Genomic DNA, 24,876 nt, shown 5'->3' with positions numbered 1-24,876 from the left:
ACATATTCACAGGTCACATCAAAAGATTGTGATTAAATAAAAATATTTTTTTCTCTTGTAAATCTAATCCGCAACCTTTTTATGTGATATACATGTTACACATGTGAAAAGTTTATTTTTCCTTAAAAATATCTAGTTACTAACTTACCAATAACCAATGAGACAGCTTGTATTCAGTTCTTAAGGGCAAAAGCTTTGACGATTAGCAAGCGTTGACTAACATTATTAGCTTACATGTCATATTCGATATTATACTAATGAAGTAGAGACGAGAGTACGAGGAACTAGACAATTTCACTATAAAATTTTTCAAAGTTGACTTATTGTTGACAAAAGATTTAGGTTTTTTGAATATCTGATACGATGTGATATTGGTCGATCTACCTAATGGAGTACAATCGATACGAGACATATTAATATATTTCTCTATTGATCAGTACGATACAATATTCGATTTCAATACAAGACGATACACTCTTAAAGCCACTTAACTTATGTGATATTCAATATTATAGACCTTGCATAGGATAATAAAACTTAGGGATAATTATGATGATGCCATGTACTTCATGAAATCATTAGTGTTTGATCTTATAATTTAAATGGTGTTAAGTGACACTTAGGTGTTAGTGTACAAAAACTATTTTCCTCTTCTTTACCCTACATTAAAATGAAACATGAAACATGTAAATTATCACTTTACCCTCATTATTGAGGGACTTTGCATAAAGACGAACAGATCAGTAGCATGGCTAAAATTATTATTTGCCCACCTGGTGGATCCTTTTTTTGTGGAGGTAGAGGCTGTTAGTGATGGTATCTCACTAGTAAGGCTCTTAGATCCATTTTGCTTGGGTCATACCGTCAGGCCGAGATTTCGTATCATTGGATCCAAAATCTCGACTGTAAGTCTGATCCGATAGATGGTTTGACGGTAAATGCGTAGGACCCAAGCAAAGTCCTTTTTTTTTTCAGGTACAAAGGAGCTCTATTAAGCCGGGGGATATGGATATTAATATGCCTTAACAAGAGTTGAACATACGACCTCTTCACTGAGAGGAGTTGGTTTCGTCACTATAACAGCTCCGTGTTGGCAGCAAAGTCCTCCTTAGATTGCTTAAATATTGTAGATTCCTTAGATTGCTTAAATATTGTATATGGAGGAATTGACAACGCAGATGCAGTGGAGGCAATTTTTAGTAGCAATCTAGGCAGGATTGGATAAAGCTTAAGTGATGAAGATTGCAATTAAGGAAATATGGAGCAACAATTTTAAACTGTTAACTTTCTTGCCTAAACCCACTAGACCTTGGCCAATTAGTAGTTGTGACTGAAGCAACAAAACAAAATTAAGTATTCTATGTTTAACTGCCCCATGCTCTAGGAAACTTAAGTTAGTCTAGCTAAGAAAATAGCTAATAGTTCTAATGTAGGTTGGAACCACAAACTCTATTATGTAACTGTTTCTAAGTAAGATTTTTATTTTCTTTCTCATCAAAAAAATTTGAACAAATTGCATTGGCACCTCAAAATGAAGGCTTTAAAGCACTGACACCCCACTTTTTATTTGTAATTAAAAAATACCACTTGACATCATTTAACGATCAAGCAGACTAGATGCAACACACCCTTGGATGCAGTGATCCCTTGGAAGGGAGAGAGATAGGTAACAAGAGGGGTGGCTGAAGAGGGTTATCTGGGTGATGGATTTGAGCTATAAGAAGTCAATTTTTTATTCAAACAGCACACAGAAAATCTCTAAACAAAAAAATTGAGAATTCTTAATGTCCAATTGACTCTCCTTGGGATACATTACAGCTTACAGGTACAGCTATGGATCTTCAATATAGTTTTCCAATGGTAATACAGCTATAGATCCTAGAAGCCACCAACTCTCTTCTCTCATGTGAAACCCCCAGGTGGGGCCATTAAATGTTCAATGGAGAAGTAAAGCAACTTGGTTGTTTACAATCAAAGCAAACTAACCATAGGTTAACTCCCTCACCCATGGATCACCATATCTAATGAGATTCCCTTTATTTATTTATTTATTATGTTTAAACACTTTTGACATAGTCAAACTGCATTGGTTGGCACACCCTGTTGCCCTTTAATTGAATTGGAGTCAACCATGTGATCCAGTGGCAAGCATCCCAGGTATTCTACTTGATCTAAGATTTGTGGTTGATTTCTTGAAACAAGTCAAGGGTTTAGGGTTTAGGGCCATGGTAAAATTCCTAGCTATTCATGTGGCATATGGTGTATTAACATCAAATGGATTTCTATATTTCAAATTCAATTTCAACCCTTAGATTCAATTTTAGACATGTGTTGCTCGTCTATAAAGAAATAGGTGGTCCATTTTTATGTCAGAAATCAACAGGATAAAAATCTTTCGTCAAGACATTATTTGTAATAGTAGAATTATATTCCGTATTTCTCCACTACTCCACACACACACTCTCCATCAAGACATTGTTTTCAATGTTGCCATTTCTTTAAAATTCATCACATGTAATTTTAGGCACACATCACTCTAGAGAACGGTTTTATCGGTCACCCTCCTGGAGGGCATTGTTGAGCTCCTGGAGGGTTTCTTGATTATCGTGACCAAGGCTCTAGTGCCTTTTTGTGGGTTATCTCAGTAAATTTTGAGTTAAAAAAAAATTATGGTAAACAAAGATCGAGAGATGTTTTTTTTGTTTTTGGATAGAAGAGAGATGATAGAGAAGAGTTCAACTTCAGTATTGCGCATTAAATGTACATCAGTGTGTTGCCAATGGTTAAGATCGAAATCTCGACCATCCGTCTCCTTTTCAACCATTTACGAGACCGACGGTCAAGATCAAAATCTCAATCGAGATTTTGATCTCGACCATTGGCAGCATCAATGCATTTAATGTGCGACATTCAAGTCTGCTCTCATACAGAGAGATGATAAATGAGTCAGCATTTGGCGTTTGTTGGACCCGAAAAGAGGAGATACCCGATCCATGGAAACCTCCCAATGTCTTCGCTATCACATGTGATATTCAATCCATCTTTGCTGTCGTTGAATCACCTAAAATCTACCCTTAAATTCTCTTCAGTTCCCATTGGTGAGTTGCTTTATTTTTCTAATGTTTCACCTGCAACTTGCAATCCTACTTTATTCTGATTATTATCATTATTAATGTTAATCGCATTTCTTAATTACATAGGTATTAATGGCCGATCCGTTCTCTGCTGCGCCCTTCTCGGCAATTCTCTTAGATAGCTCACCAGTCACAACTCTACCCAGTTCATCATTCCCTCACCGACAAATACACAAATCTTTAGTTTAACAGTTCACACACCCTTGAATAAAAAACAGAAAGAAATTTTAGACTTTTCTCGCTCTATGATCACCTGGGAACTTCCAGAAATTCAATTTTCTCAGTTATTTTGCATGGAGCGCGTAACATATCATAAGCATGGAGTGCGCCGCAAATGAGTTCTACTCTCTCTCTCTCTCTGCTCTTTCCTCTCTCCTCTCTGATTGAGTTTATTTAAGATTTCTAAACGCGTACAGTTCCAACCTCACCTTCTTCTCCTCTCTCACTTCATTCATCTGGGTACAGTTTTTGTATAAGTATCTGCCTCTGCTTTCCCGCCTTTCTTATTCTCTCTGTTTCCTTCTTAATTGTTCTTCTCCGTGTACTGAACTGAATCAAGCTCGGTGATCTTCCGAGGAAATTGAGACAAGCAATGGCGGCCCTGCATTTTATTCTGGGAGCCTTGGCTTGTTTCAGTGTTATGCTTGTAGGAGCTGAAGACCCTTACAGATTTTACACCTTTGTAGTTACCTATGGAACCATTGCTCCTCTTGGTGTCTCTCAACAGGTTAGTTGGTTAATACCCATGATTCCTACTCCATCAAATTCTCAACACCCATTTGATTTTTGAACCCAACAAGCTCTATCTGTCTGTAATGCTAACTAGAATTCCTTTTGAATTGTTGCAGGGGATCCTCATCAATGGCCAGTTTCCAGGTCCCCAGATTGACTCTGTTACTAATGATAATGTAATCATCAATGTTTTTAACAAACTCAACGAGCCTCTCCTCTTTACATGGTTGGACTCTTACCATCTTTCTGGGATATCTTGTTTCTGTTGCTCTCCCAATTTGTTTTGTACTCACTGAGAATGATGTCTTAATGTCAAACTAGGCATGGAATCAAGCAAAGGAAGAACTCATGGCAAGATGGAGTGCTTGGAACCAATTGCCCCATCTCGCCGAATTCGAACTTCACCTACCATCTCCAGATGAAAGATCAGATTGGAACCTTCTCGTATTACCCATCAACAGGCTTGCAAAAAGCAGCCGGTGGCTTTGGGGCACTAAATGTCTACAATAGGTCTGTCATAACAGTACCATACCCCTACCCTGATGGAGAGTATTCTGTGCTTATAGGTGACTGGTACACAAAAAGTCATAAGGTCAGTAATGCATATGAATCAAGCTTTGATTTCTAGTTCTTTTGAATTCAAATGGGCTTGGGTTGTTCAGATAGATTCAAATGAGTTGGATTTTTTTATGTTCTGCAGGAGCTGCAACAAACACTAGACTCAGGGAAGAAGACTCTTTCTTCACCTGATGGCATTCTTATAAATGGCAAGAAAGACTCTGCTACCTTCACTGGTGTTCAAGGTAAATAACAAAGTGTTTTCTGTTTTGTACATAAAAATATTTATGGGTTCACAATAAATTGATGTTTTATTGATCTTGTTCAGGAAAGACATACATGTTCAGGGTCTCAAATGTGGGTCTCTCAACCTCAATAAACTTCAGGATCCAGGGCCATAAAATGAAGTTAGTTGAATGTGAAGGATCTCATACTATGCAAGAACTATATGATTCTCTTGATGTGCATGTGGGTCAATCTGTGGGTGTCCTGGTAACCTTGAATCAAGCAGCGAAAGACTATTTCATCGTCGCTTCTTCACGATTCACGAAGCCTACTTATCTTACTACAACTGCAGTACTTCACTACTCTAACTCTCACACTAAAGCCACAGGACCCTTGCCTTGGGGTCCTACTTACCAAATTCACTGGTCTATGCAGCAAGCAAGGAGTATTAGGTATGTTATGTTGTTAGGACTATTGGAGAAGTACTCAGAATTGCTTCTGTATTGGTAAGGTGGTCTAATGACACTCTTTTTTCTCTTTTCTTCTTCACCTTTTAAAGGTGGAATTTGACAGCAAATGCAGCCAGGCCAAACCCTCAAGGGTCATACCATTATGGAACAATCAATGTAACAAGGACACTCATATTGGCCAACTCTGGTAGTGTGATGAATGGAAAGCTAAGATATGCTGTAAACAGGGTGTCCTATGTTAACCCAGATACTCCTCTGAAGCTTGCTGACTATTACAACATTCCGGGTGTCTTTGACTTGAATACCATCCAAGACAAGCCAACCTCCGGATCTCCATACTTCGGCGCCTCCGTCGTAGGCACAACACTCCATGATTTCGTGGAAATCGTCTTCCAAAACTATGAGAAGAGCATCCAATCTTGGCATCTTGATGGTTATGACTTCTGGACTGTTGGGTGAGTCTTTCTTGGTTTTCTCTTTACTTCTTGTTTTGCTGGTACATTTGGGATGTGGGTCTCACTGAGAACTGAGAAGGGAGAACATTAAAATCCAACCCTTCAGGAATTCTGAATTTGAAGTCCCAATCAAGTTAATGAGTTTTTCTCATCTCTTCAAAATCTTAAAATCTTTTCCTGAAATATACAGCTTTGGATCAAAGGAATGGACGCCGGCAATGAGGAAACGCTACAATCTGAATGATGCTACAACCAGAAACACTGTTCAGGTAGCTGAAGGGACTTCTTGCATTGATCTTGTGAAGTTATTCTTACTAGCTCTAATACTCCAGCCTTGCACAAAGTCTTTTTTTCACTGATCAGACATTTTCTTTACTACCCTGTAGGTGTATCCGAAATCTTGGAGTGCAATTCTGGTATCTTTGGACAACAAGGGTATGTGGCACTTAAGATCCCAGGTTTGGGCTAGACAGTATCTTGGGCAACAATTGTATGTCAGAGTCTGGAACAATCAGAAAAGCTATTACACAGAGTATGATATCCCTGAAAATGCAATCCTTTGCGGCAGAGCTGTTGGTCATAAAGTATAGAAAACCCATCATCATATGTAATTTGTGGGATTCTTTTCCTGTGACAGAAATTGAAATCTTTGTAGTAAACCAGTCACGAGGGTGTGACTGAAAATGAACATGGAAATGGAGAGTAGATCAGGAGAAAGCAGTCGAAAATGTCTTCAGTTGTCCATTGTGTTGAGATTTCTTCTTAGAATTAAATCACAATAAATATTTTTCATGATTGTTCTTCTGTAATCTACTTCTAGCCTGAAATGACTTGACTTCCTATTAGCACAGTCAGGTGTATTGAATGTCTCAGATCTTAATCATCAAGAAGAATGAAAGTTGCAACTCTGCAACCCAGAACAGAGGAGTGAAGACAATGTAAAAAATTCCCATGTTCTATGTTTTCTTCTGTTTGATTCTAGGCATAATAATAATTTTTCAAAGACTATATTTTCACCCATTTGTATTCCAATTTTTTCTTTTTTTGTTTGGGCAAAGAAAAAACTGAAGATTTTATTAATTACACCAAGAGATAAGTCTTCCATTTGATACACAGAACAGAAAGCAGATGAACCCCACTAGGATCAAAGCTTCCTTTAGGCCTGTAGCCTTCCATATGGTTGAAAGTGAAACTTCAGTGGAAGTGACTTGAAGCTCAAGTTAGGTTCATTTTTGGCCAATCATGTGGTGGTTCAACCTTTGAACATCACATCCTAATGTTCCTAATACCAAACATCACTTCTACTGTTTTCTAATCATTGAACCTAAAAAGAAAGCTCAGTTGCATTATTGAGATTTTTATAGCAAGAGCATTATTGAGCCAGACCAATATCTCTAAAGCACAAAGCCCATCACCCAACTAACATGCTTTTTCAAGCAAAAATATTTCAAAATAAAGGTGGTAGTGGATATGGTCATCTATAGTGATGGTAATGTTGTATCTTAATTCTATGTAGGATAAACTTTTTTGGCCAAAAGAAGAAACTGAAAAATTCATTAAACAAGGCATCTAGAAAGTTATTCTTGGAGAGAAAGACAGATTTATAGAAAAATTGGGTAGTTAACCCATCAGACCTTAGAGAACTTGTGTTTTAAACAACCTCAAACCGTACTTCATCTGGCTCTGATTATTAAATGTACATGGCCTTTTTGGGGCGATGGCCTTTTTGGGGCGAGGGCCAAATTTTGGGTTAGGGTTAAACTTTAGGGTTTTTTCCTTCTTTTAATTTACTGAAATTTCTAAGTTCCATGCTTTGTGCATGAACTATATAGATATTAAAGGTTTGGTTTTGATTCAATGATAGTCTCACTATTGTTGAATTATCTCTTCAATCGAACAAAAAAAAATCTTAACCATATAAAGTGACTAAAAAAGAGAACATACCAGCCCCATTTCTTAAAAAAATACACATTTTTTATATATTTTTCATGAACCCAAATAATGCATCATATTAAGTGGAGAAAAAATGTGTCATCTAAGAAAAAAAAGTTTCACCTTACATTTTTTTTTTGGGGTAAACACAGAATAAGGATCAGCCGATTCAAATTTCAAATAATCAAGATAAGGCTCAACGAGTTGTATGGATTAGCAAATTCAAAATTTCAAAAACAAAATTTAAAGTTAGAATTGTGAGAAATTTTAGGGAATAAAGACCTTGTATTAAAAGAGTAGCTAAATAAGAGGATTACAATCTATAGTATGGTTTTTCAACAACATCATTACTGACAATAGTATCCAAACCAGGAAGTATCCCTCCCGGGTCAAATTGTATCTCATCAGGAGCTTGGAGAAACCTTGCCAATAAGTTTGCTCTATGGTACAACTCACGGACATGGTGTAAAATGAGGCAATCCCTACACCTCCGTTGAAGTGTGCGAATGTTATCAACCAAATAATCAACATACCAGAAAACTCTATGGGAACCCAAGATCATAAGAGTGGCCTCATGAGAATCAGAGCGGATTTGAAGTCTTTGAGTACCACTCTGTAAAGCACGCTCTAAACCTGCCTTTATGCAATCAACTCCATAACCTAATATTCAGTCTTAATGGATAACATCGACAATAGCAAAGATGACAGCACCATTGTAATTCCGCCCCAAACAACCATAACCGCCCAATCCTTCTCTCACAGAGCTATCACAGTTCACGCATTACCAGCCAACGTCCAGCGGCAATTCAGTTTAAAATTTTAGGGATTTATTACATTCAGTTTCTAATTGGATTCTAATTCTAACCATTGACTAATTAATTGTTCAATCCTAGATATAAATTATAGGAAATTGCTTGAAGTGAGAATTGTAAAGGATGTGAATCCGTCAAACTCTATCTCATGTAACCGTATAGACTGGTTTTCTAAAAAGTTATACATTCTATAAAACACAATTTACACATTTTATAAAATAGCTCACAACTAACAAAATTCAGTTTTAACTCCACGTGTTAATTGGAACTCAAAGATATCTAACTTTCAAAAATAAAAAATAAAAAAAAAATGGAAGACACATCTTACCTTATAAAGTGACCAAAAGAAAGGCAACATGGACCCCACTTGTTAACAAGATGCACAGCTTTTTAGTAGGCCAAAAAAGTGATTCATTTATTGAAAATTCATGCAAAATTTCTTATTCTACAAGTTTATATGAAATAAAGTACCTAATTCCCGAAAAAGTTAAAAAGTATAAAACACTAAAGCAACTCACAAACAAATGAACTAATAATTAAAATAGTACAAAATAACCATCAAATGGTGTGGCTTTAACAAGCTCAAGTGCCAGAAAATATATTTAGGTATCAATATAGATGAATTTATTTTTTTGTTTTAAGAGATAGCATCATTTTGCGTGGCCACTAAGGATCTTTTATGTAAACAATAAAAAGGTCATAAAATGATCAATAAAAGATAAAAAGAATGTGATTTTGCTTTCAATTATTGTTTTCGATTGGTTTGAAATTTTCTTTATTTATGAGACCCTGAAAATTTTCTGAGTGCAAATTCAACACAGTGATGGGCTAGTCGAAGTAGGTCAAAATCATCATCGAGTCTGATTTTATTAAAAGCTTTATTAAATATAAAATTTTGAAATGAATATTTGTGTAACTGGGAAATGTTAGAAATTGTAAGACTCAATGAGTTTGGATCTTCCTCTTCCTCCCTCATAAAGTGGAAATTTTCTATGACACATTCAATTCAAAAAGTAAATCCAATTTGGAATGAGAAAAGTGAAACAAGAAAATATAGATTCCTATATTTTTGGAATTTTTCTATTCAACCAAGATCTATCTATTTACTGGGTAAACAAAGCTAATTTAGCCCCTTCCTTTCTCTGTTTGTATTTAGGTGATTTATAGGTATTGCTGAAAATGACGGCCGCAATTAAATTTTAATTTCATTCAGATTTAATCTTTAGTAGAAGTGAGAAATTTGGCAATATTTATTATACTTTTAATGGTAGTTAGAGATTTTAATCCATTTGGCAAATGATGAGAGTGAGAGGATAACTCAAGGAGATACTCATTTACGTAACAGAGGTTACCATATCTTCGTCTACCTCTTAATCATCATCGTTCTTTCTTTTCCCATGATCTCATTCTCTCTGTTCTGCGAGAATTAATGGGTTTTTTTTTTCTTTTCTTTTTCCTACAGAGAGATTTGGGTTAGTCACGCTGGTGTTTGGTTGCATTTGTAATGAATGTGGTGAGTGTAGAGGCATAGAAGCTTGCTTGGAATCGGCAGCCTGATCAGTGATGTGGGTAGTATTGAAAGGTTATTGATTGAAAATTTATCAGTCGAAGATGATTAGCGTCGAGAATGAAGAAAAAGGGGTTTCATCTACTTTAGAGTGGAAGTTCTCTCAGGTTTTTGGAGAAAGAGCGGCAGGGGAGGAAGTTCAGGAAGGTGGGTATAGGCATTTATCTTGTTCCTATGTGATTTGGCTTGTTGGTGCTGTATATTAGCTGAACTCTGATGTTCAAAAGATGGGTTTTCGCTGTTTGGAAATTTAAGTATTGCATCTTTTTTCATTTGGTTAATCTCTACTCTTGGGTTCTTTTGTTTTCCCTCTGTGCTTGAGTTATCTCTGGATTGGGAGTTTCATTTAGTTTCAAATTTCCGATATCCCTTCTCGTATTGGCCTTGCATGGCTTGCTAATTAGTAAATTTCTCATTCAATCGTTCCTTGTTTCTTTCACTAACAAATTTCAAACTGGTTTGTGATCATCTGGGATTGCTAGGTTTCGTTGCAATTGTTATTTTAAATTTCAGGCGAGCTTATTAGCAACTCTACTTTTATAATCCGTATCATTTGCTTGAATCTCTAGATGCTCCAGTCATTTCTGAATTTTAGCCATATGCATTAGCTCTGGAATACAAAAATCTGGGAAGCTGCTCTGATCATGGAAGCTACTTTGGATTTTCCTCTCTGTCTAAGCTTTGTTAAATTTTGACACTATGAAGGATAGGGTTAGCTAACTTTCAGCCTCAGCTGCTGTTAGGGGATCATGCCATGTGGAGAAGAGAGAGAGAGAGGGTTAGTGTGGTTAGGGATTATAAATGGGCGGAATTGAGAGGAGAGGGTATCAAATGTATATGAGTGGTTTTTGGTCAGCCGGCTGAGGGACAGCAATATGCTGTGGGGGTGACTGACACCATTAAAACCAGTTTATCTTTGTTAATAACTGGGTTTTTTGTATAATTTTGTACTGGATTAGCGGTTTCTTATCAACTACCAAGTGTAACAGAAATCCTATTCTGCCATCCTCTATTGGAGCTCATCTGTTTTTAGTTCACTGGCACACAATCAAAACATTTTTTTGGGGTGAGAAGTTTTCTTTTTGAAATGTCCAATTTCGGTGCATGGTACTTCTCGTCACCAGCTCTTTTTTACTAGTTTTTGTTACACCCGGTGACCATAAAATATGTGTATGGGAAGTGGAGGTTTCACTACAGCATAGTATTTTCTCTCCTGCTGAAAATAGGAAGTATTTTACATTCTATTTAGGTCGTCTATTAACTTACGGTAAAGTACAAAGTCACCAGGAACTGTTTACATAACATGTTGTGTTATTCAAATTTTCATCAACCGAATGACAGCCTACTTTGGTTTAAACTTCAAGTTAGGAAAATGTTAAATTCAGATTAGTTATGCCTCACTGCTTTCTTGTCTCTGGGGTTACTAATGCTGTATGAGACTTCAGGCCACATTGATCACTACAGTTATTTCTTTGACTTTCTATTCAATTTGCAGTTGACATTATCTCTGCCATTGAATTTGACAAAAGTGGTGAGCATCTTGCAACTGGTGACCGTGGAGGAAGGGTTGTGCTATTTGAAAGGATAGATGGGAAAGATGTAAGCATGTCCTTTTCTCTGACATTTTAATCCCCATTGTTACCGTAGTTAATGGAAAGGCTAATTGCTAAAAGTTTGCTATATGCAGCATAGCTTGCGAAAGGATCGGGAGAAAATAGATTACCCTGCTTCTACGCATCCTGAATTTCGCTACCAGACAGAATTCATGAGTCATGAAGCAGAGGTATTGCCATTGAAAGCGGTGAGAGCAACATTGTTGCATGTAGCCATGTACTGAAATAAAAATCACATTTTTGTAGTTTGACTACCTCAAGAGCTTGGAAATAGAGGAGAAAATTAATAAAGTTCGATGGTGTCACACAGCCAATGGTGCACTTTTCCTTCTATCAACCAATGATAAAACAGTAAAGTATTGGAAGGTGAGTGTGCTCTCCATATGTATATTCTCAAAGTAGTCAGTTGTAATGGGATTATGGAATTTCACTAAAGAGCATCTCTTTTTATTTTCTTTCTTTTGGGGTGAGGGCATTCTGGGGTATCTAAATTTGAATTATTATGTTTCTGTAAATAACACGTTTCAACTCTTAACTTGTATAAAATCCTGATATCATTGAAATTAACTCTTCAAGGCTAGACCTAGCTTCTTTTTTTTTCATCCCTGACAATCAGACAACAGTATCTAATAAGACCAGAAATATTTTATTACATACATGGATTTAGTAAGTTTGTCCTGAGTTACCATGTTGATCCTGGGGCTTGGTCTTCTACATGTAGTCGTCTATTGGATGTTTGGGTTTGAAATATCCTCATTTTGCTGCCTGATTTAGGCACATTTTAATGAACTAAGAATGGGACTGAAAGAAGAAAAAAATGTGCGCATGTGAATCTGGGTTAGTACAAATAGGTGGCAGGATGAGGGGAAGTTGACTGTGATGGCTTGGGTATGTGAAACAAAAAGCAATAACTGCACTGTTGATTACTCAAAGAAGACCAACAAGGCACGGGTTGTCATGGTAAGAAAATACCCATAACTGAAAAAGATACATAAGATGCTGCAATTGTGATAGTTGATGATGTTTTGGTGGTTTTTATTTGAAATAAATTTGTGTGCTTGGTCAGTTTGTTACTCTCACATAATGAATGACAGTTTTCTGGATAGCTATTTTAAGTATTAGAATCTATAGAATACCTCCCATACATAACTATGTGAATACTGTGGATATGTTACCTACCGCTGTGTGAATTGTTTGACAGGTCCAAGAAAAGAAAGTAAAGAAGATATGTGACATGAATTTAGATTCTTCAGCATCAGCAAGAAATGGAAAGCTTTCTGGCCCGATTGGAGCAGAAGCTGACTTTGTATTCCCTCCTGGAGGATTCCCGTCTCTTCATTTACCAGTGGTAGTTGTGTTCAACTCTGGCCTACTGATTTGGGAATTTCCCCCATTTCTATTGTTTTGACCAGATTACAAGTTTCATGTAAAGACTAAAATACTCCAACTTGAAAGAGGAACATGGTGGATAACACCACCCTACGAGTATAGCATCAATACAATCAAGAAATGGATTTAATTCAAAGTTACATAACTGATGTATCCTGAAAACAAATATAAGTCATTGCATACTTCAGTGGTTTGCTAGATTCTTGCAGACTTAGAGTTCATCAAAGACTTTTTTTATATAAGTTGTCAGATGAGATGAGAAACATACATTAGAGACAAACCATATTTTCTGGTAGTACTTATTTTTAATGATATTCCCATGACCTATTGGATTCTGTATTCTTCTACCTTTCAGAGTTTAGTCATCAGTGTCCTTCCTGGTAAACCTTTGCCTTTCTTTTTCTCTAAATTTGGTATGAACATTGAATTCTTTTTCTTCCAGAATGGAGCATAAATTTTGTTTCAGGTTCTGAATGATTTGCATCTATAAAGTTCCTTTCTTGCCCTTTTTTTTTTTTTTTGGGGGGGGGGGGGGGGGGGGGCTATAAGAAGTTAGAGAATTTTTTTCCTTTTATACAACATCCTCCTGATTTTGAGAGGAGAACCTAGAAGGAAAAAACAAATGGAACACAAAAATAGTTTCATAACTTTGTGTCTTCCCCTCCAAAACCAGAGAATAATAGTGCAAAGCCAAACATGGCCGTTTCAGGATGCCCTAGTACAGCACTCCCAACACCTCGTCACTTCCAGCAACAGGCTGAAAGAGCAGAGTACCCACAGTCCCACTCATAGATCATATAATTGGCCCTGAACGTAGAACATGGCCACTTATATGGATCACATCCCCCAAACAATTTGTAAATTGATCTGCTCCTTCAAAAGGGAAAAAAAAAGTTTATAAAAATGAAACATGTTAGCATTTCGAGGGCTGCAAACTGTGCAGTTCACTTCTCAGCGTCTAACCCTTGTCATGTAACTCTTTTGCCTATGACATTTGTAAATGAACTGATTCCTCTAAACCAGCACTTGATTCTTCATAGGGATCAAACACCAGAAAACTTGATAGGTGATGGAGAGACGAGTCTGCAGAAGTTAATGTGGTTCAGAGGTCATAAGTTAATCGGATAGTTTTTCTTTTTGTTATTCTGAATCATTTGTAATATCATCTATTGCATGATTATGCTCTCTATTGTGTCTACCTTGTTAATGTACTTGATTTTCACTAGAAAAATTGTTGGTACCTGAAGTCTGTCAAGTAGATCTAGATTTCTGCAAGATATATTCGCATTTTGGGCAATCTTTCCTTTAGCCTAAACATTTTGAATTTGTATGACTCAGTGTGAGAAGTAAATTTTCCATATGATGTATATTCCTGGACTATTGTAGGTTTTATATTTTGTCATTTGTCTAGGGCATCATAAACAGTTATAGTTCTTGTGGCTTCAACATGTTTTTTTGTGTTATTTCCCCATGAATTTATTTGAATCTTGAACTGTTTGTTGGTCTTCATTTCCTGCATCTGATCCATGTTCTGCCTTCGGTTGTTTAACTTAGTTTGAAGACTGAACTTCTGCAAAATGACCTGTCTATCACCTTGTTTTTCTTTCCTTTTTTTTCTTCGGGGGTGGTGGGAGGAATGAGAACATTAATTGTGCAGTTCCTTGGATATGCCCAATGATGTAAGAGGAGCTCAAAACTTGAATGGAATTTTGAATTGCTTTTCTCTATGCAGATTCATGGCCATAAGACAAACCTTGTTCCTAGATGTCGAAGAATATATGCTCATGCTCATGACTACCACATTAATTCCATTTCAAATAACAGGTGCGATTAAGACTCATGAAATATATGTTCCATGTAAAATTTCAGTGATGAATCCCCCTCCTTCCACTCTTTTTATCTTAGTGGTTTGACACAATATTGATGCCTTTTTTTTGGGGAAGAATATTAATAACTTTTTTAATATGCAAATCAATGGCTGAATGCTGTTGATATTAATGCCTTCTGTTGGAAACAATATTATTTGGTATTCTTTTATGCAAATCAGTGCCATCGTATAGATGTGCCTGGAATTTGTTATGGATTGGTGCTGTTGTATATATTTTAGTAGTAGGTTATTATATTCAGGTATTTATTGTTCTGGTTGAGGAACTATGCAGCCACCTGGGCCCACCCCTCCTCTTGACCCTCCCCTCACTCCCCTCTCCAGCCTTCCTCACCAGGCCAGTTCGCAGCTCTCCCTCCTCCCCTATGGCTCCACTTCTCCTCCCTCCTTCTATACCAACCCTTCTGGCCACCCCTCTCCCTCTATCCCGAGATCCTTCCCCCCCCCCCTCCTCTGTTCCTCTATCCCCCCTCCTCACACACCCAATTGAGGACCCCATCCCATGTCCTTGTTGGTCCCCGATCGTGAAGCTTGTAGAAGGAGCAATTGTGCCAATAACGGACAGGACCAAATCGGTGAAGACTTTATTGTAAATTTTACGTTGCAAAGAAACAAGACGAAGAAAAAGAAATCCAAAATAGTGCGGTCTAGCATGTCTAGTTTGTTTTCTGTTGTGCTCGTAGGTGGTTGCTAGGCTTGTTGCCCCTTTTGTTGTGTTTTGAAGAGCCTTGTGGCTCCATCTGCTTTGCCCTTTGTGCTATTGCCTCTTTCTCTTTGACTGCTCCATTTTGACCCAGTTGATTATAGGTAGTAGGAACCCGTTCAAATTTAGAAAGCGGTACTTCATCATTTGTAATCCTCAGAGGGGATTGTAATGCGATGGTTCACATCTGTTATCATGCTTAAGCATATTTGTTTTAGTTTGTGTATGCAGTTCCCTTTGCATTTTCTTAACTTGAAATAAACTATTTACAGTGATTGAGTCATTTATATCTGCAGATTATATGCGAACCTTTGGTTTGGTTATTCACTCGCCTTTTCTTTTTCCTTCTCTTGAAATATACTATTCTCAGTGATGGGGAGACATTTATATCAGCAGATGATTTGCGGATAAATTTGTGGAACCTAGAGATAACTAACCAAAGTTTCAATATCGTTGATGTGAAGCCTGCGAACATGGAGGATCTCACTGGTATGTGCTGCTTAATATTGCTCTAGTTTCACTATGATCTTGAGCTGCTATTTTCCCTTTCAGCTTGGACAGTTTGTGTGTATAGGGAAGTGGTCACTGCTTGGTCATTTAATCTTTGCACCAACAAGGGTCAATGAAAGCACATGTTGGGTTTTCAAAATGGATGGGATTTTTTATTCCAGAAGGGGGTGGTTGGTAATTTTGCACAATCCTCTGGGTTTAGAAGCCATGAATATGTATGAATAGAGCATTGGGCATGCTGCACCATTTCTGCAAGGTAGTGGCATGCATCAATAGGAGCATGATCGGCTGGACGGGGACCGGGGGGTGTCGGAGATGGACATATGGACATGCAAAATATAGTAAAATATTTCAAAATTATACAGACATTTAAATACACCTGAGCAACATTTGAGGAAATTAGGTTTTAAAAGTTAAATGTTTTGAAAACTATGTTTTGGCTTTAGGGTACCCATGCAAAAACATTTTTAAGGAGTTATCATATGATTAGGACCTGACCAAAATACTCCAAAGTTGCAAAAAGATTCCAATTCGAAAGAAGTAGTTCAACATCACTCTTTCACATTTATTATTTTAAACCTTTGTCTTGGATCATGGCCTTTCATATAACATTTTATGATGCAATTATGGTACAATCAAATTTAAGATCACACCAAAGGATAGTATTTGATATTTGGAAAATATGTGATGTAATATTTTTAAATGTTTGATTTAGATTGTGATTGTTCAATTAGATTTCTAAATCATGACACACACAATGTTATAACCAGATCCAAGACACTGCTATAAATGTGTAAAAGACAATGCTATGGGATATCACTCAACCATTATATTTTGGTAACTTTAGACATCAGATTTGCATTGTGACCATTCACTTTAGGATTTTAAAATCGGGACAAATACAGCAATAAAATTTGGTTACAGTGGAAAATGTTTCAAACATAATGATACAACTCAAGCATTATATTTTGATGTTTTTAGACCTTGAATTTGTGTGATGACTGTTTGTAGGATTTTAAATCATGAATAATACAATAGAAAAACTTTGATCCTTAAAATACAAATTTTTTATTTTATGATTGCCTGTTTTATTTCAAGTTGTAAAAATGATTTTGATAAGGGAAAAATATATCAAGCAAACCAGCTCGGTACAAACCAAACCAGCTCGGCGTAAACCGAACCAGTTCGGTACGAACCTGACCAGGTCAGACCAAGATGCCGACCAGGGTATAACCGACCTTAAGGAGGTTGGCAGAATGACTAAGATTCAAACTGTAAGGTCAGCAGAATAAGGAGTCATATTCCAAGAAGAATCGTATTCCAGTAGAATTCAACTATTCGTATTCGAGTGATACTTAATCACTAGGATTCGCATAACCGACTTACTAAGGTTGAGTTCCAGTAAAACTCTGACCTAAAAAAGCTATAAAAAGGTATGACATCACAAGAGAAAGGTACTCTGAATAGAACTATCACTATTCGAATTCTTATTGTTCATTACTTTCTTGTCTTCCTTAGTCGGATCCCTAACTAGATCGTCGGAGGTGAAAACTCGACCTCCACGGTTGAGCTCATTCTCGCATGTTCAACCGGCTAAAGGGACGAACAGGATTGTGCAGCAATAGATTTAAAATACTAATTGGACAACCACCATCCAAATCAAATATCTAATATTTCAAGCATAATGTTTGAATCCTATCATCCAATTAGAAATGTCCAAGCAGTGTTAAGTCTAGCTGACAACATCTGTACTCAGATCAACCTAACTCCTCCCAACTAAGGATAGTTAGCTACATGAATCCTGTTTTGCCATTCAACCTTATTTAAACCCATTATTGTGTTAATCAGAGTATCCATATCTTCTTTCATAACTCCTCTTCAGGTAGCTGAATGTACAAGAAACTGAACAAGTTAATATTTTGACCTTGTACAATTTGAATGATGATTTTATTTGATCTGCTCACTTATCTGCAATAAATTTTGAAATTGCTTTTGAAATTGTTTATAATATAAACTATATTATCTATTTGTTTGTAGAGGTTATAACATGTGCTGAGTTCCATCCTTCCCAATGCAATACATTAGCTTACAGCAGCTCAAAGGGCACAATACGGCTTCTTGACATGAGACAATCAGCTTTATGTGACACACATGCCAAACTGTAAGGCTATGTCAGAACATTAATTGTTCAGACCTAATTGTGGTATCTTTTTTTCAGTTAGCTGGTCTTGTAAGATGTTTACTTTGAAGGGAAGTTCATAATTCCTAATTACCTTTTCAGATTTGAGGAGCGGGACTCAACTGGTTCACCCTCCACTTTTATGGACATTGTTGCCTCAATATCAGACATTAAGTTTGGAAAAAATGGAAGACACTTATTGAGCCGTGATTACATGACCCTGAAGGTTTTACTCTCTCATTATATTTGTAATGGAAAATAATCTGAAGTTTTTCTTTTCTTTCTTTCTATATCTGAGAATTCTTTTGAAGAATGAATTACCATGTTCTGGTGTCCTAAGGTCCAAGGCTTATGATGTACTTTTGGGTGAGCATCAGAAAACTCTGTTTAGTGGTGTTAGACTATATTATTTTAGATTGGTCTAAAACAGGGGGAATGTGCTTGTTGTTGAGGGGTTGATTTAATCACTGTCAGCATGCTGACTCATTAGCACAATATCAGGTTTATACGAAACAAGTTAAAAGCTTAGCAGGGTTCGAAATTGCACACTGATTAAATAAGGTTAATTTGGACTGATCCCTGCCTAGGCAATTGTGACAGACAATTTGCAGTCCATGAGTCGTTGTACTCGGCCAACTTAGTGGGCCTAAAACAGGGGTACATGAATTGATTACAAAATATGCCATACTTTTTCCCCTCCTGCTTTTAAGCCTAGTTCAGCTGTAAGTCTGTTTGGTCAATTAATTATCTAATGTAACTTTTGGTCCAATTTTATTTATTTATTTTCTGATAAGTAAGCTTTTTATTAGTGAAGTAACCCCCCAAATAGACGGAGGAAGGGTGCTCCACACAAGGGAGGGCATTCCTTCCTGACCAGTATTCCATTGAGGTAAAAAACACCCAGTAACACCCTGTAAAGTACTTGTAAGTCAGCATCCTTTGGGGATTCAGGTCTAGAACTCTCCGGGCATCTCCTCAGGTTTTCCACATTAGCTGCCCATTATTCACTTCTACATCAGCATAATATCTGCTGATTGGTTCTGCTCACCACACGGGCCTGAATTCCATTTCATGTAGCTGAGTTGCCATATAATTTATTTCCCATTTTATTCCTTGCACTCTCGACAGGCCCTTTTAATGATAGGACTTGCAAGATTTGTAATGCTGACAACTGGACCCTACGAGTATCCTAATCGATAGGAGGAATAAATACAGCCATATTATATACTATTTCTCTGTGGCAGCTTATGTGTTTTCTTCTTTTTAAGTTATCAGATCTGGTGATTCAAGACCAGGTTGGATGGAGACTCTTGGGTTTAAGGTCCAAATACAAGGATCCTTGGTGTTTCAAGTCCAAGTCGGTTGAAGATATTGGTGTTTAAAGTTGAAGGTTCTTATTGTGGCTGATTCAGCCTTCACCTACAGCAATCAAAGTTCTCCATTGAACCATTTACAGCAGGTTAGTTGCACCTTCAGCTCTTCCCCTATCCCTTCTTTCCTTTTTCCTGAACCCTAATAGCCCCATCAAGTACCCAAATTCCCTGTTTCTCCCAATCCCTCCATCAGAATTGCACAAAACTTCCAACACACAACCCCAACCCCTCCCCCCGCCACTGACCTTTGATCCAACCCCCCGCCCTTCGGTCCATTCCCCTCAGCCTAAACCCTAAAACCTAAAACCTAAAACCAGAGAGTTCTTGAGACCCTAAAGTTTCAAGTACTAAATATTTCCAACCCCCCTCCCCCCGAAAACAAAAAGTCCACATTCTATTCTTGCTTTCCCATAAATAATGGAGTAAAAATCCATCTCTTTCAGGTTTATGCTAAACCGTAGCCTTTGTAGTTGACTTTTGGTCTTCTTACTTCTATGCGATAAGGACAGTAGTAATTGGCGAAAGAGCATCCATGGCAGTCTCAGTCGCAGGAGCAGCGAGAAGAGCATCACCTGGGGCTTGCTATTCTCAATCGCCCAATCCTACAAACTCCTATGACCGCATGTACACCTGCCTAGCTAGAGTCAACTGGAGTTATGGTGCCACTAATAGTAAATGTCACCTTCCACATCTCAAGAATTTCACCCCAGTTAGCCCCTCTCAACTTCTTAAATAACGGAAACCTGTTTTTATCTCCTCTTTGTGATCTTGTAGTAAATTCATTGGAATTCAAACTGGATTCCCCAAACCCTGAACCCCACCCCCTCCTGTCACAACCCCAATAGCTTCAACCAGGACCAAAACCACAGAACCCCATTGAGGTCATTCCATTGCATCCTGTATCCCTAATCAAAAATCTCAAAAAACTCCAATTTTCACCCTAATTTGAACTGATTCTGTTGCAGATCTTGGTTAGTAGCCCTCGCCTCTAGTGAGGTCAAATCACAATTGGATCCAGGTCCATTCGTTGTAGTTGGTCCTCCAACCTTATTTAGGATTTGATTATGCATGTTAAAATCATCATCTTTAACTTATGAAAATAAATTTTCTCATCGGCCTCTAAGATTGCACTCACTATATCCTGATGCATTCCCTCATGGTTTGAGACAAGCAGGTTTGTTTTCACTCACTGGGCTAAGCCTCATCGTCTTGTATATTCGTTCCACAGTCCCCCCCCCCCCTTCCTTTTCTTATCTTTCATTAGTCATTCCAGTTGTAATTTCCCATTTTTCCTTTCCCCATCTCTTCATTCCCCCCTTTGTAGTTAGACCTCAGTTTTCCTACTATTTTTTATTCTTATTTTGAGAAGTCATTTTCCTATTCTATTTTGGATCTTTGAGGCCAATCTTTGTAAGGGGGTAGACAAGGCTAAGTTTGTTGTTGCTGGGGGTAAAATGCATAATAAATGTCTAACAGAAATGGAATAACCCATCAGCTGGTATTCTTTAGCAGGAGAAAGATATAAATGACCAAGGAGTCTTTCATGTGGCAAGTTGGATGGTGACTGGTTAGTTTGCCTAAATGTGATTAGTTTTAGCCCAACAGAAAGAGGAAGATGAGATTTTTTTTTTTTTTATTATTTTTTATTTTTTTTTGTGTGGGGGGCGTGGGGGTGGGGGATGCAAAAGGGTTTCATTTTGGGGGTTTTTTCTCCTGTATTTTTGTGGAAGACTAGGATTTTCTATTATTAAAAATGAATTTTGATCCATGTTGAACATTTGCTAGGTTGGTAATGGTTTGGAATTACCTCATTTATCTAGTGAGTACAGTTTTCCAAATTAAGAGTACTCCAAAAAATAAGTAAAGGTTTTAGCTGGTAAATACTTGTAAAGAACCGGTAAATAACATATTGATGGCCTTGGTAACAAATATTATTCTTAATAGATGTGAATGTCATAATAGGATTGATGTAGGCAGCACATTTGGTTGGGGGAGGCTTTGTTGTGGTAAATTGTACAATCTAATGAAAATATTCTCTGTATTGTGATATGACTGAACTCCCTTAAGGGTTAGATGAGTGCACTTTAATTTCCTTCATATTTTGCACTATCATAGCTTTTGGTTGTCATGGCAGCTGTGGGATTTAAACATGGAATCTGGCCCTCTTGCAACCTTCAACGTCCATGAGTATCTAAGACCCAAGGTATGTCCTGTCTGCTTTTGGTATTTTGAACCTGATTGGACTTTGACTAATCATAGTTGAAAGGGCCCTCTTGTGCAGCTTTATGACCTATATGAAAATGACTCCATCTTTGATAAATTTGAGTGCTGTTTAAGCGGAGACGGGCTCCATGTTGCCACTGGTTCCTATAGGTTTGGTTTCTATCAGAATTCTATTTGGAATTGTAGTTTATCATCTGATTGTCAACTTTCATAAAGAAAATTATTCATCTCTGCAGCAACCTTTTCCGCATTTTTGGCTGTGGACCTGGCAGTAATGGGCCAACTACACTGGAAGCAAGCAAAAATCCCATGAGGTACTTGCAAAATCTTATGTAATAGTTCTGCTATTTGCTCAAAATGTGCTGCAAACCTCTTTCGGGCTCATCCTGTGAGGAAGATGCTGAAGTGATCAGCAGAAGCATTACTGCATTAGTTGAGCTCAACTCCTTTGCTGACTAATTCAACCTTCAAAACTGTATGCTTTTTAGCATTTCAAAAAGTAATTGACAATTGTTTTACAAGTGAACTTTGATGCGTATGAGCCTATAATTGGTTAGGCAAGTATTCATCTAGAAGTGCCCATTGGTCTGCTACCCATGGCCTTCTGCCCCCTAATATTTAGAAGCATGAGCATTCCTTTCTGCAATATAGTTACATGTCTGTTTTGATCTTATAGATGTCCGACTCAAACACCTTCAAAGCCCGCAAGATCATTTGCCAACCTAGCACGCTCTCGTAGACGAGGTTTGTATGTTTTTGCTTCCAGACAGTTTTTTCTTTGGATTCATGTCTCTTTAAATGGCATAAGCAACATGCACACGACATTGATTGGTGTTGTTCTGTGAACCCACTTCAACAGAATACTAAAAAGTAGTAAACAGTAGTTTCTCTGGATCTTTGTCAGATGTTCTCTAACTCTGGTTAGGAAGATATTTATCTGATGATTATTATCATTTTGTCCTTTGATGGATAAATACTATATTTTGGAATGCATCAAACAAAGCCTTGTGAAGAAACTTCTTCCCTAGGGAGATCCCATATAATCGAGAGCATAGTTTTTCCCTGTTGATATCTTATGTGTAACCATGTACCGAACTTCACTACATTATAGAACAAGGATCCAGTATCTGCTAGCAGTATGTATTTATATCAAGGGGATGGGTTATTGACGACGAGGAACTCACAACAAAGTAGTTCATCCCTAGGTGATTACATGTGCAGAATTTCATCAATTGCAAATGCGAGTTGCCTTTCAGTTATCAGACAGATATGCCAGTCTTTTAAGTGAAACATCTATTAGATATTCCCACATGGGATAAATTAGATGCCTATTTTCACTTCTTTTGTTGTATAAGTGGGTAACCACATATATGCTGTAATTCCCATCTGTCACATGGGGAACCTTCTAAAATTAAATGGATGGCTTTGTCCCCCCCCCAAAAAAAAAAAATAATAAATAAATATAAAAAATTTAAAATGGTGGCGCTATAAATTGTTTGGTGCTATTTTGGCTTGCTTGTTATATTGTTAGTTCTTAAATTTTACTGCACTGGTCATGTGAAATGTTGGAAAGAACAAGAACCAAAACTAGCCCTTGAATGTCTCTGAACAATGGCTGGAACCGAGGGTATTTTACTAATCCTTTTATGCCCCTTTTTTTCCTCCCTGAATTGTGTTCTATTTGTCAGTTCTAAATTGTATCTTCCTTATTCTTGACATACTCTATTTTCTTTCCGTCTGCTTATCTCCCGCAGGAGCTGAGAATCCTAATATGGATTCAAATGGACTAGCATACGAATTTTCAAGCAAGTTGCTCCACCTAGCGTGGCATCCAACATCGAATACTATTGCCTGTGCGGCTGCAAATAGCCTATATATGTATCATGCAGAAGATACTCCTCAAATTGAAGCTGCATCAAATCAGCAATGAAATGCCATGTTTGTTGTCAGCTGCACAAGGTCTATTAGCACATGCCAGCAGCAGTATTGTAGGAAACTGCCTGCATTGTTCAATTCTTTTGTAGAAAGGATGAAAATTCTTTTCCTCTCACTATCCCTCCCCACAGGGGGTGCGAAATTGGATGGTGCGAAAGAGAAAAAAGAGCACAAGCCATTGCTTCTTCCATGGAAAGACAGTGGGGGTAAAAAACCTTTTTCAGGCAACCACAACCTCAGATAACTTGAGATCTGTATTTATGCTACAGGACCAACACAATTGATTGTCAGTGAAAGCCTTGGAACATGAGTTCATCAATTCTTTGTAGCTTTAATCTCATACATTTCATATAGATTTATCATTTCATTTCCTTGAAGAGATTCAAAGCTGGTAGCGCCCCATCCTTTACTAGTTTATTTTAATTGAACCCGGCTTCTTTTCTTTGATGCCCAAAAGGTAAAATCTCAGTGACTCGTTCATGGGTTCACCAAAACAGTTCATGAGGTTAAAGAACAACAGTGATGGGGGAAATCTGCATTTATATAAATGGAAAAACAACAGTGAGGAGCATGGCCTCTCTGCCGAATCATTGATGGTACCAGATGACCACTCCATTCCACGAAAGATGGAAATGCTTGTCCTCTTGGGGCTTCTTTCTGATTGATGTTTGGCCTTTTTTTTCTCTGCTTCCTGCCAACTGGGTTTTCAGTAGATCATGCTAAATCGATTAAATTAGAGGGAAATAATTTTACATATAATCATATATAGATTTGAGGCATAAAGTGTGTAATCTATTTCTTATTTACGTGAAATTCGGAATGATTCTTTCTGCTCTTACAGTCAGCTTCTGTAAAACAAATACAAGCTAGCTAGGAATATGGGAGTGGTAAAGAAATTTTCCCATTTCTGGTATCTCCTCCATCAAGAACATGTATTACTCCACATATTTTTAGTAAGGCACACTTGTTTTAATTTATCTACAGAGTCTTATAGATGCCATAGTCCCTTTATCTTCTACTCAGGAGCATGATGACATAAAATGATTGTCTTCTGCTCTTTCCAATGTAGGAATCTTACGTTGATGTTCTCTCACTGGTTCAGCTGGTGCATGGGCCATGTTCCCAAGCAAAAAATTCTTACAAAAAACTAAAAGAAAAAAGATTTCATTCTAGGGTTTAGA

General features: G+C 37.4%; 2 protein-coding genes across 4 annotated transcripts; both read left to right on the top strand.

Annotated features, from left to right (window-relative positions):
* Positions 1 to 3,335: 3,335 nt before the first annotated feature.
* LOC149017920 (L-ascorbate oxidase homolog) lies at positions 3,336 to 6,622 on the top strand. The gene is made up of 8 exons (XM_089152247.1): positions 3,336 to 3,861; positions 3,983 to 4,092; positions 4,188 to 4,458; positions 4,567 to 4,669; positions 4,753 to 5,101; positions 5,209 to 5,574; positions 5,765 to 5,843; positions 5,961 to 6,622. The coding sequence occupies exons 1-8, from the start codon at positions 3,727 to 3,729 to the stop codon at positions 6,162 to 6,164; spliced, it is 1,617 nt and encodes a 538-aa protein (XP_089008373.1). The 5' UTR covers positions 3,336 to 3,726; the 3' UTR covers positions 6,165 to 6,622.
* Positions 6,623 to 9,304: 2,682 nt separating this feature from the next.
* LOC149017919 (serine/threonine protein phosphatase 2A 55 kDa regulatory subunit B beta isoform-like) lies at positions 9,305 to 24,118 on the top strand. Of its 3 annotated transcripts, none has more exons than XM_089152244.1 (15): positions 9,305 to 9,428; positions 9,781 to 10,032; positions 11,381 to 11,484; positions 11,573 to 11,668; positions 11,745 to 11,864; positions 12,700 to 12,846; positions 14,620 to 14,711; positions 15,846 to 15,964; positions 18,023 to 18,146; positions 18,267 to 18,390; positions 21,672 to 21,740; positions 21,819 to 21,910; positions 21,997 to 22,074; positions 22,437 to 22,504; positions 23,515 to 24,118. In XM_089152244.1, exons 2-15 carry the CDS (start codon positions 9,930 to 9,932, stop codon positions 23,688 to 23,690), a joined length of 1,512 nt encoding a protein of 503 aa, XP_089008370.1. In that variant the 5' UTR covers positions 9,305 to 9,428; positions 9,781 to 9,929; the 3' UTR covers positions 23,691 to 24,118. The 3 variants fall into 3 exon arrangements, with proteins under 3 accessions (XP_089008370.1, XP_089008371.1, XP_089008369.1); XM_089152245.1 differs by lacking the exon at positions 9,305 to 9,428 and adding an exon at positions 9,458 to 9,665 and having other exon boundaries at positions 12,700 to 12,843; XM_089152243.1 differs by lacking the exon at positions 9,305 to 9,428 and adding an exon at positions 9,459 to 9,665.
* The last annotated feature ends 758 nt before the right edge of the window (positions 24,119 to 24,876 follow it).

The sequence above is a fragment of the Hakea prostrata genome, chromosome 4 (assembly GCF_041222555.1).
Source record: "Hakea prostrata isolate BN-2017 chromosome 4, UWA_Hpros_2, whole genome shotgun sequence".
Lineage (NCBI taxonomy): Eukaryota > Viridiplantae > Streptophyta > Magnoliopsida > Proteales > Proteaceae > Hakea > Hakea prostrata.
Note: the sequence above shows the minus strand (reverse complement) of the source record. Positions and strands in the feature narration are given on the sequence as shown.

Bases quoted from the DNA above. Each gene is read 5' to 3' on its own strand.
- LOC149017920 (XM_089152247.1), top strand. From the start codon at position 3,727: ATGGCGGCCCTGCATTTTATTCTGGGAGCCTTGGCTTGTTTCAGTGTT. The intron at 4,093-4,187 runs GTTGGACTCTTA...ATGTCAAACTAG, and splicing joins GAGCCTCTCCTCTTTACATG to GCATGGAATCAAGCAAAGGA. The intron at 5,844-5,960 runs GTAGCTGAAGGG...ACTACCCTGTAG, and splicing joins CAACCAGAAACACTGTTCAG to GTGTATCCGAAATCTTGGAG.
- LOC149017919 (XM_089152244.1), top strand. From the start codon at position 9,930: ATGATTAGCGTCGAGAATGAAGAAAAAGGGGTTTCATCTACTTTAGAG. The intron at 11,865-12,699 runs GTGAGTGTGCTC...ATTGTTTGACAG, and splicing joins AAACAGTAAAGTATTGGAAG to GTCCAAGAAAAGAAAGTAAA. The intron at 18,147-18,266 runs GTAAGGCTATGT...TTACCTTTTCAG, and splicing joins TGTGACACACATGCCAAACT to ATTTGAGGAGCGGGACTCAA.